The sequence below is a fragment of the Stenella coeruleoalba genome (assembly GCF_951394435.1).
Source record: "Stenella coeruleoalba genome assembly, chromosome: 5".
In the NCBI taxonomy this organism is placed as follows: domain Eukaryota; kingdom Metazoa; phylum Chordata; class Mammalia; order Artiodactyla; family Delphinidae; genus Stenella; species Stenella coeruleoalba.
In genome coordinates, this window is record NC_137150.1 from 86,108,078 (window position 1) to 86,126,215 (window position 18,138).

General features: G+C 36.8%; 1 protein-coding gene across 1 annotated transcript in view; it reads left to right on the plus strand.

Moving 5' to 3' along the window:
• Positions 1 to 18,138, plus strand: part of SLC9C1 (solute carrier family 9 member C1) — a gene marked incomplete at its 3' end in the record, with an annotated part of 109,613 nt that overhangs the window by 37,280 nt on the left and 54,195 nt on the right. Inside the window, exons 9-12 of the mRNA XM_079921431.1 lie at positions 6,779 to 6,860; positions 9,281 to 9,447; positions 11,320 to 11,445; positions 14,862 to 14,956. Coding sequence (XP_079777557.1) covers positions 6,779 to 6,860; positions 9,281 to 9,447; positions 11,320 to 11,445; positions 14,862 to 14,956 — 470 coding nt within the window. The remainder of the gene's footprint in view (positions 1 to 6,778; positions 6,861 to 9,280; positions 9,448 to 11,319; positions 11,446 to 14,861; positions 14,957 to 18,138) is intronic.

Genomic DNA, 18,138 nt, shown 5'->3' on the forward strand with positions numbered 1-18,138 from the left:
CTGAAGAAATCAAAAAATACCTAGAAACAATTGACAATGAAAACACAACGACCCAAAACCTATGGGATGCAGCAAGAGCAGTTCTAAGAAGGAAATTTATGACAAAATGCAATCCTACCTCAAGAAACAAGAAACATCTCAAATAAACAACCTAACCTTACACCTAAGGCAGTTAGAGAAAAAAAAACAAAAACCCCAGTTAGCAGAAGGAGAGAAATCAAAAAGATCCGATCAGAAATAAATGAAAAAGAAATGAAGGAAACAAGAGCAAAGATCAATAAAACTAAAAGCTGGTTCTTTGAGAAGATAAAGAAAACAGATAAACCATTAGTCAGACTCATCAAGAAAAAAAGGGAGAAGACTCAAATCAATAGAATTAGAAATGAGGAAGGGGAAGTAACAACTGAGACTGCAAAAATACAAAAGATCATGAGAGTTTACTACAACCAACTATATGCCAGTAAAATGGACAACCTGGAAGAAATGGACAAATTCTTAGAAAACCACAACCTTCTGAGACTGAAGCAGGATGAGATAGAAAATATAAACAGACCAATCATAAGCACTGAAATTAAGATTGTGGTTAAAAATCTTCCAACAAACAAAAGCCCAGGACCAGATGGCTTCACAGGTGAATTCTATCAAACATTTAGAGAAGAGCTAACACCTATCCTTCTCAAACTCTTCCAAAATAGAGCAGAGAGAGGAACACTCCCAAACTCATTCTACGAGGCCACCATCACCCTGATACCAAAACCAGACAAAGATGTCACAAAGAAAGAAAACTACAGGCCGATATCACTGATGAACATAGATGCAAAAATCCTCAACAAAATACTAGCAAACAGAATCCAACAGCACATTAAAAGGATCCTACACCATGATCAAGTGGGGTTTATTCCAGGAATGCAAGGATTCTTCAATATACGCAAATCAATCAATGTGACACACCATATTAACAAATTGAAGGAGAAAAACCATATGATCATCTCAATAGATGCAGAGAAAGCTTTTGACAAAATTCAACACCCATTTATGATTAAAACCCTGCAGAAGGTAGGCATAGAGGGAACTTTCCTCAACATAATAAAGGCCATATATGACAAACCCACAGCCAACATCGTCTTCAATGGTGAAAAGTTGAAACCATTTCCAGTAAGATCAGGAAAAAGACAAGGTTGCCCACTCTCACCACTCTTATTCAACATAGTTTTGGAAGTTTTTGCCACAGCTATCAGAGATGAAAAAGAAATAAAAGGAATCTAAATCAGAAAAGAGGAAGTAAAGCTGTCACTGTTTACAGATGACATGATACTATACATAGAGAATCCCAAATATGCTACCAGAAAACTGCTAGAGCTAATCAATGAATTTGGTAAAGTAGCAGGATACAAAATTAATGCACGGAAATCTCTGGCATTCCTATATACTAATGATGAAAAATCTGAAAGATAAATTAAGGAAACACTCCCATTTACCATTGTAACAAAAAGAACAAAATACCTAGGAATAAACCTACCTAAGGAGACAAAAGACCTGTATGCAGGAAACAATAAGACACTGTTGAAAGTAATTAAAGATGATACAAACAAACGGTGAGATAGTCCATGTTTCTGGATTGAAAGAATCAACATTGTGAAAATGATTATACTACGCAAAGCAATCTACAGATTCAATGCAATCCTTATCAAACTCTCAATGACATTTTTCACAGAACTAGAACAAAAAATTTCACAACTTGTATGGAAACACAAAAGAACCCGAATAGCCAAAGCAATCTTGAGAAAGAAAAATGAAGCTGGAGGTATCAGGCTCCCTAACTTCAGACTATACTACAAAGCTACAGTAATCAAGACAGTATAATACTGGCACAAAGACAGAATTATAGATCAATGGAACAGGATAGAAAGCCCAGAGATAAACCCACACACATATGGTCACCTTATCTTTGATAAAGGAGGCAAGAATATACAATGGAGAAAAGACAGTCTCTTCAATAAGTGCTGCTGGGAAAACTGGACAGCTACATGTAAAAGAATGAAATGAGAACACTCCCTAACACCATACACAAAAATAAACTCAAAATGTATTAAAGACCTCTTATAAGGCCAGACACTATAAAACTCTTAGAAGAAAACATAGGAAGAACACTCTATGACATAAATCACAGCAAGATCCTTTTTGACCCACCTCCTAGAGAAATGGAAATAAAAACAAAAATAAACAAATGGGACCTAATTAAACATAAAAGCTTTTGCACAGCAAAGGAAACCATAAACAAGACCAAAAGACAACCCTCAGAATGGGAGAAAATATTTGCAAATGAAGCAACTGACAAAGGATTAATTTCCAAAATATACAAGGAGCTCATGCAGCTCAATATCAAAAAAAAAAGAAAAACCCAATCCAAAAATGGGCAGAAGACTTAAATAGACATTTCTCCAAAGAAGATATACAGATTGCCAACAAATACATGAAAGGATGCACAACATCATTAATCATTGGAGAAAGGTAAATCAAAACTACAATGAGATATCATCTCACACCAGTCAGAATGGCCATCATCAAAATAGCTACAAACAATAAATGCTGGAGAGGCTGCGGAGAAAAGGGAACCCTCTTGCACTGTTGGTGGGAATGTAAATTGGTACAGCCACTATGGAGAACAGTATGGAAGTTCCTGTAAAAACTAAAAATAGAACTACCATATGACCCAGCAATCTCACTACTGGACATATACCCCGAGAAAACCATAATTCAAAAAGAGTCATGTACCACAATGTTCTTTGCAGCTCTATTTACAATAGCCAGGATATGGAAGCAACCTAAGTGTCCATTGATAGATGAATGGATAAAGAAGATGTGGCACATATATACAATGGAATATTATTCAGCCATAAAAAGAAACTAAATTGAGTCATTTGTAGTGAGGTGAATAGACCTAGAGTCTGTCATACAGAGTGAAGTAAGTCAGAAAGAGAAAAACAAATACTGTATTCTAATGTATATATATGGAATAAAAAAATGGTTCTGAAGAACCTAGGTGCAGGACAGGAATAAAGACGCAGACATAGAGAATGGACTTGAGGACACAGGGAGGTGGAAGTGTAAGCTGGGACGAAGTGAGAGAGTGGCACGGACATATAGACACTACCAAATGTAAAATAGATAGCTAGTGGAAAGCAGCTGCATAGCACAGGGAGATCAGCTCGGTGCTTTTTAACCACCTGGACACGTGGGATAAGATGCAAGAGGGAGGGGATATGTGGATATGTGTATACGTATAGCTGATTCACTTTGTTATACAGCAGAAGCTAACACAACACAGTGAAGCAATTTTACTCTAATGAAGTTGTTAAAAAAATAAAATAAATAAAATGATAAACTTTAAAAAAGAGCAAGAGAGGGAGACAGAGACAGACAGAAAGAGATAGGGAACAAATTACTGATATCCATAATTAAAAAGAAAACATGCCTACAAGTTATACAGTTATTAAAATAGTAATAAATAGAAATTATGCATAACTTTTTGTCAGAATAATTCAATACCTTAGATGAAAATGGTTAAACTCCTCAAAAACACAACTTACCCAAAGTGACACAAAAGAAAATAGAAAATCTGAATAGCCCTATATCTGCTAAAGAAATTGGGTATATAAATTAAAACTGTCTCACAAACTAGAAGCCCAGATGGCTTGACTAGAAAATTCTGCCAAACATTTAAGGAATAAATGATAACAATTCTACATAAACTCTCTCATAAAATAGAAAATGATGGAACACTTCCTAATTTTATGTGGCCAGCCCACTCTGATACTAAACCCCAACAAAGATAATTACAAACAAACAAAACCATTAAGTAAACATGATGCAAAAATTCTTAGAAAATATGTAGCCAATTAATTTTAAATATATAAAAAGTATGACATTATGATCAAATAGACTATCAAAAAAATATGTCCAGAAATATTAGTTTAACATTCAAGAAACTATTTGTGGAATCTAAAAAAACTGAGCTCATAGAAACAGAGAACATATTGGTGATGGCCAGAGGTGGTGAGAGGAGATGGAGGAAATGGATGAAGGCAACCTAAAAGTACAGACTCCCAGTTATAAGGCAAATAAGTTGCCAAAGAAAGTAAAACCTTCATTTTTACCTCACACCATATGTAAAAGTGCTTAGAGATGCATCATAAACATAAATATAAAATCAAAAGCCCTAAAACTTCAGAAGAAAACATAAGAGAATACCTTTGCAACCTTGGAATAGACAAAGGGTTTTCAGATCAAAAAAACAATAGTAATTGGAGTTCTCAACATTAAAAATGTTTGCTTACCAAAAGATAGCTTTACATAAATGGATAATGTAAGTCACAAACTGAGAAGAAATATCCATAACACATATATCTGATAATGCACATTTTTCTGTATTTTTCTAGTGAAATATAGCTAATTCATAATGTTGTGTTAGTTTCAGGTATACAGAAAAATGATACTCTTTTCCAGATTCTTTTCCATTACAGTTTATTACAAGATATTGAATATAGTTCCACGTGCTATACAGCAGGTCCTGTTACTTACCTATTTTATATATAGTAGTGTGCATATGTTAATCCCAAACTCCTAATTTATCTCCCCCCACCACTGCTAAACCCATTGGTAACCAGGGGTTTGCTTCCTGTCTGTGAGTCTATTTCTGTTTTGTAAATAAGTTTATTTGTATCATTTTTTAGATTCCATACATAAGTGTATCCTATGATATTTGTCTTTCTCTGTTTGATTTACTTCACTTAGTATGATAATCTCTAGGCCCATCCAAGTTGCCGCAAATAGCATTATTTCACTCTTTCTCATGGCTGAGTAATATTCCATTGTATATATATATAACTTCTTTATCCATTCATCTGTGGATGAACATTTAGATTGCTTCCATGTGTTGTAAATAGTGCTGCAGTGAAGATTGCTGCACATGTATCTTTTCACATTAGAGTTTTCTCCAGATATATGCCCAGGAGTAGGATCATATGGTAACTCTATTTTCAGTTTTTTAAGGAACCTCCATACTGTTCTCCATAGTGGCTGTATCAATTTACATTCCCACCAACAGTGTAGCTGGGCTCCTTTTTCTCCACACCCTCTCCAGTATTTGTTATTTGTAGACTTTTTAATGATGGCCCTTCTGACTGGTGTGAGGTGATACCTCATTGTAGTTTTGATTTGCATTTCTCTAATAATTAGTGATATTGAACTTCTGTTCATGTGCCTGTTGGTAATCTGTATGAGAATGCACTTTTATCCAGAATATATTTTTCAAAATTTCTACAATTTTATAATAAAAGAAAAATGACCCAATTTAAAAAATAGGCAAGGGGCTTCCCTGGTGGTGCAGTGGTTGAGAGTCCGCCTGCTGATGCAGGAGACACGGGTTCGTGCCCCGGTCTGGGAGGATCCCACATGCCGTGGAGCGGCTGGGCCCGTGAGCCATGGCCACTGAGCCTGAGTGTCTGGAGCCTGTGCTCTGCAATGGGAGAGGCCACAACAGTGAGAGGTCCGTGTACTGCAATAAAAATAAAAATAAAAAATAGGCAAAAGAGTTGAACAAATGTTTCAAAAAGAAAGATATATACGACTAAGCACATTAAAATGCTTAACATCATTACTCTAGGGGAATGCAAATTAAAACTACAATGAGAAACATAATATTCAATTTAAATGAAGGTTTTAGAACTGGCAAATCTCACCTATAGAAATAGAAATAGAAGAGTAGTTGCCTCGTGTCAGGTGGGGATTGATTGGAGCAGCACTGGAGAAATTTGGAGGGATATGAGAATATTCTACATCTTGATAGGACTGAGGTTTATATGGGTGTATGCACTGTCAAAACTTATCAAATGATACATAAGTACATTTCAATGTGTGTAGATTATACCTTGGTTTTTCTAATTACCAGTGTTTGGGCTGCACCCTTGAAGAATTAAATCAGAATATTCAGTGGCACCATCCTGGGCACCAATATTTTAAAGTTTCTCTGGTGATCCTAGTGTGCAAACTTGAAGGCCTCTGGTGTGGTTTCATGCTCTGTCTCTAACCTTTCTTTGTAGCCAAAGAATAGAGGACTGGCTAAGAGTTTAAAATAAGTTCTGGAAGTTAGAATTCCATAAAACGATGGAAGTATGTAGTATCAAATTGAAAAGTGTCGCTTCATCTGTCCATGGAGATTAACTTGGGATATAAATGGAGAAAAGAAACAGGTGGCACCAAAGACATCAATTGCTCCTCCCTGCTGGCAATGAGATGCCAGAGAGGCAAAGTATGAGGTGGAGCAAACATACCAAGACCTCTGAGTTGTCCTCTTTTCCTAAGTGGAGAGAATTATTTCATACAGATGTGCTGATAATGTTGAGCAGAGAACTGTGTGGCTGTGTATATGGAGGTGTGTATGGTGGATGAGAACTGGTGAAGCACAAGTATATTTCCAGGGCTCAAGAAGTGCAGTAATAGAATTTAAGAACAAGTATTTTCCCCTAATGTCTTCATATGTACATAAATATTTGTCAAACCATGTGTCCTGATTTTTGGTTTGGTTCCAAAATGTGAATGAAGCACATGCAAGAAGATAGAGAATCCCCAGAGTACTTTCATCATGTCTGACATCCAAATTCCCCTCTGCCATGAGTATCTATTGACATAGTACATCCTAGCTTAATTTACATTGGTAAATATAGAGTATATTATATGACATTGTGATGAAAACTTACTTTTTTTTTTTCTATTCCAGATATTATTTCATGGAGTGTCAGTATCCTTAATTAGCCTGATTGTCAATAGATTTATTTTGCCAATGGCAGTTACTAAACTCGGTAAGCCCTGCAAATTCATATTCTGAGTGAAGAGAAAAATATTCCAAACATGCTAAAGAATTGCTAATAATGAAGAAAGAAGCCATATAAATACAAATCAATGGTGTCTAATTGAAGAGGAAATTGGATCTCTATGTAAAGTCATATGAATTGTTTAGGCCAATAAGCTTGTTAGGCCAATAAGCAATAATCTTGTACCCCAGTGTTCATTGCAGCACTATTTACAATAGCCAGGACATGGAAACAACCTAAATGTCCAACGATAGATGAATAAATAAAGAAGATGTGGTACATATATACAATGGAATATTGCTCAGCCATAAAAAAGGAATGAAATTGGGTCATTTGTAGAGATGTGGATGGATGTAGAGTCTGTCATACAGAGCCAGAAAGAGAAAGAGCCAGAAAGAGAAAAACAAATATCGTATATTATTAACACGTATATGTGAAATCTAGAAAAATGGTACAGATGAACCTATTTGTAGGGCAGGAATAGAGATGTAGACATAGAGAACGGACATGGGGACACACAGGGGGAAGGGAGGGGTACAACGAATTGGGAGATTAGGTTTGACATAAATACACTACCATGTGTAAAATAGATAGCTAGTGGGAACATGCTGTATAGCACAGGGAGCTCAGCTCCATGCTCTGTGATGACCTAGATGGGTGGGATGGGGGGCAGGGTGGGAGGGAGGTCCAAGAGGGAGGGGATATAGGTATATATATAGATAATTCACTTCATTGTACAGCAGAAACTAGCATAACATTGTAAAGCAATTTTACTCCAATTAAAAAAAAAGATTACTTATTTACATGAGTCCAGTTTAAGTAAAATTATACAATAAGTTTATTCAGTTATTTGACAAACTTTTTGTTAAGAGCCTCTTATATGCCAGTCATTATTCTAACTGATAGTGATGCATTATGAAGACAAAAAAGATTTCTGAGTTGATGGAGAGAGGAGAAACAGGCAGTAAACAAGTCAAATAAGGTAATATCAGAGAGTCATTTTTGTATAAAAATCAACAAACCACATAGAAATAAAATAGAAAACACAACAGGTAATAGATTCCTGAGGAAATTAGAAAATGAGTGTGTTCAAAGAAAGAAGGTAAGGTGCTGGGACCTTCGAGAACAATGCCAATAGTGAAGGAAGTTCAGATGGGAGAGGTAGGGAAAGAGTTAGATAATGAAGGACCTTAAATTTTAAGATTTTATTCTAAGGGATAAATGGATTTCTTGGTTGGTTTTAAGCAACTAAGTGTAATTTTAAGAATAAGGTCCTTAAAAAGACAACTCTCGTTCTGTGGATAGCTGATTGGGAGCTATGAAGAGAATAGAAGCAGAAATACTAGTTTTAGGAGGCAACTGCATTATACAATATGACTGTTTCAATCCCCTACTTTTTAACAATTGATAAATTGAAATCTAAAGAGTTAAAAGTTCTCGTCTAAGGTCACATGGCTTGATAATGACAGTTAAAGAACTAAAAACAAATTGCTCTAATGTTTTTAATCCATTGTATTCTTAACTGCTTTATCACCCTTTCTTGTTACACGCAGAGTTTTCATTCATATGGCATTTTGTAACCAATCTTAAATTCCATGTTTATGGATAATATTGCACCTTCATCCTCATATTTGCAACAAAATCTTTCCTTTCATTTACTTTTTTTATTTTCTGAGCCTTAACATAGTAAAATGGAAAAAACAGATTAAAGAGGTAAAAATTTTCAATTTATCAGATGTTCTACTTAGTAGCTAAATAAACCTAAAATTCTTATTGTGGAGCATCTGTTTACTTGCACTGAGAGCAGTGAACATTTGCTCATGGAACATTATTGCTTTCCAAAGAAACTTCTATGGCTCAGAAAAAGGGAATTTGTGTCTGGTAGTAAGATTCCTTCAAACATTGAGGTCTGGAGATATACACACACACACACACACACACACACACACACACACAGTTAATCCTTGATCAACATGAATTTAAACTACACCAATCCACTTATAAGTGGATATGAATTTTTTTTAATTAAAAAAAAATTTTAATATATACTTCAGTATAACACAAACCTGCTTATTGAATCTGAGGATGCACAACCATGGATATGAATGGCCAACTATAAAGTTATATGCGTGGAGGGTTGGCACCCCTGACTCCCATATTGTTCAAGGGTCAAATGTATACATCTGGAGATAAATAAATATATATCATAAATACTTATATATATGACCTTATGTATAGGTGGGAAATATATGTATATATCTACACATACACTGAGTACATATATGTATATGTATATCTATACCTCCTGCATATATCTCCTACACATCTATATGTATATATGTATATTTTATATATATCATTAAAATGATGATGTCTACTATTTATAAAATGTGTTCTTTGTATCAAAGGTCTTCATGATGTCACATCAACAAAGTATAAATCACTGTATTATACATTTCAACACTTTCAAGAACTAACCATATCTGTAGCCTCTGCACTCAAATTTGACAAAGATCTTGCTAACGCAGATTGGAACATGGTTGAGAAAGCAATTATGCTGCAAAACCCATATGCAGTAAGCAAGTAATATCTTTTGTTTATTCCTTCAAAGTGGATATGATTGCCCTTAAATAAGTATAAATGTTATAAATATTAATTCACAGTTCTTCGGGATTTTTGTGACCACTATGGGGCAAAGTAGAATTGACAACCCCTTTGAGTATAGCAAGTATGTATTGTAAATTCAAAAGAAGGACTAGTGTATTGGAGCTGCCTTTAAAAGACAGCGTAGGGCTTCCCTGGTGGCGCAGTGGTTGAGAGTCCGCCTGCTGATTCACGGTACACGGGTTCGTGCCCTGGTCCGGGAGGATCCCACATGCCGTGAAGCGGCTGGGCCCGTGAGCCATGGCCGCTGAGCCTGCGCGTCCGGAGCCTGTGCTCCGCAACGGGAGAGGCCATAACAGTGAGAGGCCCGCGTACTGCAAAAAAAAAAAAAAAATTATACATATATCTATATATATATTACTTTGTAATATAAAATAGAATTCAAAGCCAGTGTCATACGATTAGATGTCGTGAAATGTCACCTCCTGCTTCTGAGATATGCTTTAGAATCTCCATGGTCAGACTTCTAATTCATATATGAGTTCATAATTCATTAGCTCTCATGAATGCCACAAGGAGAAATAATAAAAGTTGTCCTGGTATCTGCTCAATGCTTCTTCTGGGTTGCCATCTCCTACATTAAGTCCAATTTTCACTGCAATGTTTTTCTGCATCAAACAATATGAGGGGCCAACTTCTATGACTGTAGACATAAGATAATTGGTTGCTATGAAATAGGATTTCTAAAACTCCATTTTAAATTCTCTAACAGGTGCTTGAAGCTCCAGGTGGGGGCTCAGAATCAAGCCTTGTGTCTGCAGGAATATTGCCAGGATTTCTGGATAAGAAAAGTACCAAGTCAAATCTAAGGATTTTTTATAGTAGCTCCCAATATCTGATTGTGGCCTTTTGTTAATCTGGCTGCATCAGAATCACTGGGAAAGCTTATTAAAAAATACGGATTGATTTCCCAGCCTCTGCCCAGGAGATTCTGATGCAGATGGTCTGAGGAGGGTCCCAGGAATATATATTTTTAATCCATTTACCCAGCTAATTCTAATGCAAAGTCAGGGTTGAGGTCACCACTCTGGTATTTGATCTGTTTCAGAAGGCAGATAATTAAACAACTACATTCTCCTCTTTATGATGCTGACATGAGGGATATTCTAGTGTTATAGATAGAACATTGGCTTTAGACTCAGAAAATCTGGGTTCATATCCTAGATTTATCACTTAATAGATGCTTTGTGATCTTTATATAAACCTTTTATTTTATCTAAGCTTCAACTTTTTTCATCTATAAAATGGAGTTATCCATATACTCATTTCCTAACAGCCATGTTCACTTTTTATTCTACCTTAAGTGATTAGTTTAAAGCAGTGGTTGTCACACTTTAGCTGTAGCAGAATCATGGAATGGGTTTGTAAAAACACAGACTGCTGTCCCATCTCCCCACAGTCTCTGATTCAGCAGGTCTATGGTGGGGTTTGAGAATGTGCATTTCTAACAATACCCAGGTGATGCTGCTGGTGCTGGGGAACCACACTTTCAGAACCAGTGGTTTAAAGTGTGATCAGCAATGTAGTAGCTTTTATAAACTTTTACCAATGCCATGCAAAGGTAAAAATATGATATAACTCCTTCCCCCCAAAACTGGCAATTATGTTACCTTCTAGATGACTGTGCAAACGATGAGAAAACTCATCTGAACATTTTTCTGTATCTAGCAAAATTTCTATACTTTTTTAAACCAAAATGGTATGTGAATTGCTTGAGGTTTATGCTAAACAATATGTTAATGTTCATGTATTATTTTTTGGTTTTGATTTGTGTTTTATTTAGTTGGGCCAAGAAGAAAAAGCAGAACATCAAAAAGTGAAATGTATACACTGTAACAAGGAAATAGATGAGACCCTTAATATTGAAGCAATGGAGCTGGCCAAGAGGCGTCTCCTGTCAGCACAAATAGTTAGTATTTTATTATACGCTTTTTAAATTTTTGTCCTATCATTTATATCATTTGCAAATATTATTTTACCATTCAGTAGGTTGTCTTTTCATTTTGTCCATGGTCTCCTTTGCTAAGTTTGCTTAGGGCCCATTTGTTCATTTTTGCTTTGTTTCCTTTGCCTTAGGAGACAGATCCCAAAAAATATTGCTACGATTTATGTCAAAGAGTGTTCTGCCTATGTTTTCTTCTAGGAGTTTTGTGATTTCCAGTCTTACATTTAGGTCTTTAATTCTGAATTTATTTTGGTTTGTGTTGTGAGAAAATGTTGTAATCTCATTCTCCTACATGTAGCTGTACAGCTTTCCCAGCACCTCTTATTAAAGAGACTGTCTTTTTCCATTGTAAATTCTTGCCTCCTTTGTCATAGATTAATTGACCATAGGTGCATGGTTTTATTTCTGGGGTCTCTATCCTGTCCCATTGATCTACATGTCTGTTTTTGTGCCAGTACTATACTAAAAAAAATTTGAATTTAAAAAATTAAATTATTGGCTAAAATTATACTGAAAAGTTTCTCCCTTGCTTAAGACATCTTGGTTATTCTCACCTGCACAGCTTAATAGATTGCTTACAAAGGCAAAGGGAAGTTTGGCATTGTCTTAGGAATCTGCTTGAGTACAAAGAGAAAAAAGAAAAGGACAAAAAGAAAAAGAAATCCACTCAAATTAGTTTAAGTAGAAGGTGTTTTATTTTGAGGAACTTGGAATTTCACAGATCCCAATGGCAGGAATTACAGCTGAGCTCTACCACCAGATGCGTTATGCAGTCAGTTCCATGACACTGCCTATCTCTGGACCGAACCAGTTTTTCCCGAAAGAATACCACCAAGTCCACTAGTAACTGCAAGTATAGGTTAGTATGTTTTCATATCAAATCTTGGGTAAAAATTAAAGAAATTCTGTAGCACAGCAGCATATAGGACTCTGTGAGGAAATGCTAACAGCCCAGTTACCATTTTCTATCCAGGTCAGAATCTTGACCAGTTGCCATGACTCATCCTCTCAAAATGTTCATGTTGGGCCTTCCTCACTGCCTGTGGAACTGTCATGCATTTCTCTTCTGTTCCATGCATATAGGATTCTGCTTGCTCAGTCTAACTTGGGAAATGGAAGATCTTTAGGGTATGATTATTCCCTCCTCAGCAGTAGTCCTGGCAGACAAGCTGAGTCTCAAAGACAGCTTTCCAAGGACCCAAATAACTTCTTTAAGCAATTGAGGCAGTGCCATGAAGGGTGAACTTATGCCCATATCATGCTTTGTTCCACCAGCAGATTTTATGAGATCATGTCTTTGAGTCACTTCCAGATTTTTAATTTATTTCAGGAAAATATAGTATTCAGGAACCCTTAAAATCAATGCAGGAGACTCCATTTTGAGTCTTGCTTTTATTATTAATATGATATGTGACTCAGAACATATTCTTTTAAGTTATTATTCTCCCCATCTGTAAAAGGGGAAATTATGCTACCTGAATGACCTCTTAGATTCCTTCCACTCATGATAGCCTGTTTTCTGCAATATATACTTCCTGTACCTTTTTGATTTATTGCCTTAAACTTTTTTTTTTCTACTATTATATCTTCATTGATTTTGTGCTGTGTGTTAGGTCTTAATCCAGAAATCCTATTTTTCAAAGTATATTGGATCTCTCTGTTCTATTCTCCAGATCTTCATCTCACCTCATATATTTTTAGTCTTTCTTTGTTCTAGACATATTTTCATGTGTATCTTAGCTTGTTGATTTGATTTCTGCAATCTCAATACTAATGTTCACTGTTCCCAACAGTATTAATTGGTTATTGCAGTTTTCAAAGCTCTGAGGGTTTTTATTTAAATCTCAGCCAGCTCTTGTTAACGGGAGCAATATCTCCTCCACTACTGTATGTTAGAAGAGGGGGACTTCCCTGGTGGTCCAGTGGTTAAGACTCCACGCTCCCGATGCAGGGGTCCCAGGTTTGATCCCTGGTCAGGGAACTAGATCCCGCATGCATGCCGCAACTAAAGATCCCACATGCCACAAGGAAGAACCCACACAAGGCAACGATGATTCTGTGTGCGGCAACTAAGACCCAGAGAAGACAAATAAATTAATTAACTAATTAAAAAAAGAAAGAAGAGGAAGCACAGCATGGTAAGACAGTGGCACAGGAGAGCAGCACAACATAATGGGGGAAAAGAGAGGCAGGCTTTAAATTCAGAAAGAACTGAGTTTCCAATGTGATCTTGAGAAAACTGCTCAACTCCCTGAGGAGCCTCATCTTTCTCATCTATGCAGATTCGTATACCTTCCTCATAAAGCTGTTGCAAGAATTAAATAATTTTCTGTAAAACATAATTATGTTAATTCAATAGTATAACAGAGAGCTCAGAGATGGCAGTTATTGTTAGGAATCAACCATTCTCTAAATTCTTCTTACATTTTGGTATGAAGGATCACTTAAGAGTTAACATTTTTCTAGTATCTAACTGCTTTGTCACTTATGTCACTAAGCTTTCGTGAGCTCCATATGACTTTCAGCTTTCTTATTTTCCCCACAAACTACAGTGTTTATCTTTGAGGATACTGAAAATATTTTAATGCTACATTATTTTGCAAATATTTTAATGAAGTTTAAGGAGAAAATGATACTCTATAGAATTCCTTTCATTACTGACAAATAACCTTTTGACCATTCATCCTTAAATTTAGTTCTGTCCCTTTCTAGGATCCCCCAAGAGCAAAACCATGTTTCAATGTCTGTAAACACTCTGCAGACAGAGTGTCTTCTATGGAACCAGGAATCTTTAGTCATATCACACATCCCAATTTAGGAAGTTGATTCTCAACAATGTTCAGCACACAGAAGTCGAGTGGGCTCTCAGTATATGGATTGAATGAATGAATGTCTGTGTTCTGCACCACAGGAGCAGCTCATTTCATGCTGGGAATCGATTGGAGACAAGAGAGTTCTGTTGTCAAAATATTGGGGGAAGTGGAATTAAATAAAGCTATAAATCAGAATTCCTTACTGTAGAATTTCTCAGAGTTTTTAATATTCTAATATGCATTATAAACTTTTAAGATGGGGATAGTTTGCAACAGTTCCCACACTTATTTGGCCACAGAACTCCACTTATTTTTGAAAACCTAATTAACATCTAGAGGAACCTAGTTTCCTGCATAACCATTTTCATTCCACCCAAAACTCAGACCTACCTTCTGCACTGACCTCATGGTCTGGACTCCATAGGAGAAAAAACTTTTTTTATATAAAGATACCAGATTATTTGGGGATTTTGACTTCTTTCTCACAGATTATTTTTCCATAAAGAAAATAATATATTGTCTCTGTTACCCATATTATAGAATGATTTGATTCAACATTTCTTTTAGGCAAGCTACCAGAGACAATACAGGAATGAGACTCTGTCCCAGAGTGCAGTCCAGGTGCTGGTAGGTGCAGCAGGAAGCTTTGGTGAGAAAGGAGAGTAAGTATATTTTCAGGAGAAAGCTTCCAGCCTAAGCCACTGCATTTAGGAAATTGTGCAAATGAGTTTCCCGCTTTTGTCCGGTAACTTGAGATCATCCAGTATTATGCGTGCAAGCCACTGCCTGCTCTCCACCCCACAACCAGGCCAAATCACCTGCTTCCAGTTTCCCAAACTTGCTCCACTCATTCACACCTCTGTGCATTTGAACCAGCTGCTGCTTCTGACTGAGATGCTCTTCCCTTTCTCCTTTTGCCCACCCCTGCAAAGCTAAGCTGTGGTAAACCACTCCTCCTTCTAGGCTACTCAGATACCTCACTGAGGTCAAAGACTTCCTTAGTTCTTCCAGGCACATCTTCCCAACGCACAACCTCTCCTGATATACTCATAATGATTTCCTTAGATGCAAGCCTCCAGAGTCGACAATGAGTTCCTCAAAGTCAGCATGTTAGGGAGTACCCTCAGATCATCCCCTGTGGAGTGGAAGGATGAAGGATGTATGATTGGGCAGAGGATGAGTTAAACTGCAATGCAGTTGCGACAGTGACCACCCAAAACCCAGACATACCTTCTTGTTCTAGATCTCACTTCTGGTACTGCGGACACCAAAATTTCCTGCTCAAGTGGTCCTAAGCTTATTTCTAGGATCGCTTGGGCCTTTTCCCTTATGTCATGATCTTACAAGCAAACTGGGTCCTTGGTGTGCACCCCTCAAAACCTAAGACATGTGCCAGCCTGGTGTCCACTCACATGCACCGGCTTGAGGTACAGTGAGAGATAAAGCTGTGTGTGGGAAGAGAAACAGCCAGATACTAGAGCATGCTCTCACTGCAGTATGAGTACAGATTTTCAAAGAGTCTAAGAGTTTTAATTTCAAGCCTAGCCATGTAAATCATTATGACATTATCTTTCCATATATGGTGCAAGTCCTCCACCTGCCCTTTTGCTCTAGGGCCCTCAAATGCTTAGGGGACCTGAGCGATGTTAGTGAAGTAGAGGGAGAAGGCTGGGCCGATGTGATCAATTTAAAACAATATGATTCATACTTTAAAGACAGATGCACTATGTACAGTGGAAGTTTTTAAATGAATGAACAAATGGCATGCTGAAAAGTAGTATCACTGCATTGTCCAGGAGAGGTTAACATATGTAGAATACATATAAAACAGTACCTATATAGAGCAATTCAGCCCACCACCTTGATTTTTCCTCTTAAAATCCACGAAGGCAGAAGCAACATATGCCTCTGAGGACCCAGAGTAAATGGGGTTAAGGTGTGAAAGGACTCGTAGTGGGCAACAAAGGCAAATTTTGAAACATTTATTACATTTTCATTTATACATGCAAGAGATAAATATTGAATACTAATGTGCGCAAAACTATATGCCAGCACTGGGGAATATCAAGATCAGTGAAATGGTGTTCATATCAGAGAACTTTCTCTTAATTACACTTGTGTTCAGTGATAACTGCTTTGCTGTGTTGCTTTGGAGTTGATTTCACCATCTGCTGATCATTCCTATCCATAGCCCCACCTGTTGGGGTACCCTGTGGCAAGAAAACAAGTCTAAAGATAAAAACAGTAGGGGGTTAAATAGAGGTACCAGGAGCTGTGCTAAGTGCCTGCGTAATTGCTTAAGAAGCAATACTTTGAATAGAGCTTATATTTATTGTCTTGTGTCAGATACAGTTTTAAACATATTACATGTATTACCCATTCAATGTCATAAAAATCCTATAAGTGCTATTATTATCTTTATTTTGCAGATGGGGAAAGTGGGGCACAGAGAGATTAACTAATTTACCCAGGGTTATTTAACTAATGAATTACAGAGCACGGGTTCAAAGCTATCCTACCTCACTATCCAGTTAGAGAGATCATACTCTTTTCCTAAATCAGGTCTAAACAGTGAACATGTTGATATAAAATAGGAACTCAGGAGCCTGAAAAACACAATAATTTGGCCTGTAAAATATCACACACATTGATATCACAGAATTTTAGGATTCATAGGAACTTGTGAAATGATCAAATCTTAGCTTAGACATTAATTCCTTCAGGAAGGTTTCCTGATTCCCCAAGACTATATTCAACACCCTCCTTTGTGGGTCCAGAGTGTCCTCTTATTGTCTCTGCAGAACGCTTACTACACTTAACTGCACCTGTTGTTTGCATGTTTTACTCCACTAGTCTTCTGGATTCTTGAGGGCAGAGACCAGTATTAATGGTTTATCCTTGCATTTATCAAGCATAAAAGGTGCTCAATCAAATATTTTAAAAATCAGAAATGAATCAAGTCATATATACATTCATGATTTTCCATGTAATTACCACATGATTATATTGAATCACAGAGAACGGAATAACTTCCTTCTTTTTAATTATATCAGTATCCCTGTAACAGAGAAATTGCCCAAATTTTAGGCTGAGAACATCATAATCCATAGGAAGAACAAGGTCCACCTTTGTACTTAAGTCACCAATGCCTTTCCATTAAGCTGCATTTTAAGGTAGGGCCTCAGATCCAGGGATGGAGCCCCATCCTCCTTCTGATGAAGACAATGTAAGTATCTGGTCAGCAGCAGGTAAGTTCCTCATGAAACCAAGGGAATTTGCTGAGCAAGACCAAATGATAACATATAGATCTGAACTGCCTCAACAAAAAACCCAGAAGAAACCTACAGGCAACCTGGGGCAAATGCCTTTTGGCAGTTTATGAGCACCAACTTCTCCAAGTAACCATTTTTACTCTTTCACTTCTCCACTTGTATTTTCCCCATAAACTCCCTGATTACTTGCGCAGAAGGTGCAAGAAAAGAGATGGGTGAATGTGTGAGTTGGGCTGGATGCCTCATATATGCTTTCTCATTTAAGTTTCCCAGGCTGACATAAGTATTTTTACTTCCATTCTGAGAGCAAACAGGTTAATGAGGTAATTTGTTCACTGCCACCCAGATAATGGAGGATCAAACACAAAAACCCACATATATTTGAATCCCAAATATTTGAATCATGGTATGCTTTCTCTCCCTGAAACTTGACTTCTCTATTTTGAAACATTTATCTCCATTTTTTTTTTTTTTACTCTCTGTTTAATGATGAGTCCCACAATCTAACTTCATAATTATATATCCACCTTCATCTACATCTTCATGACTTGGACCTATGCCCATGAAAGTGT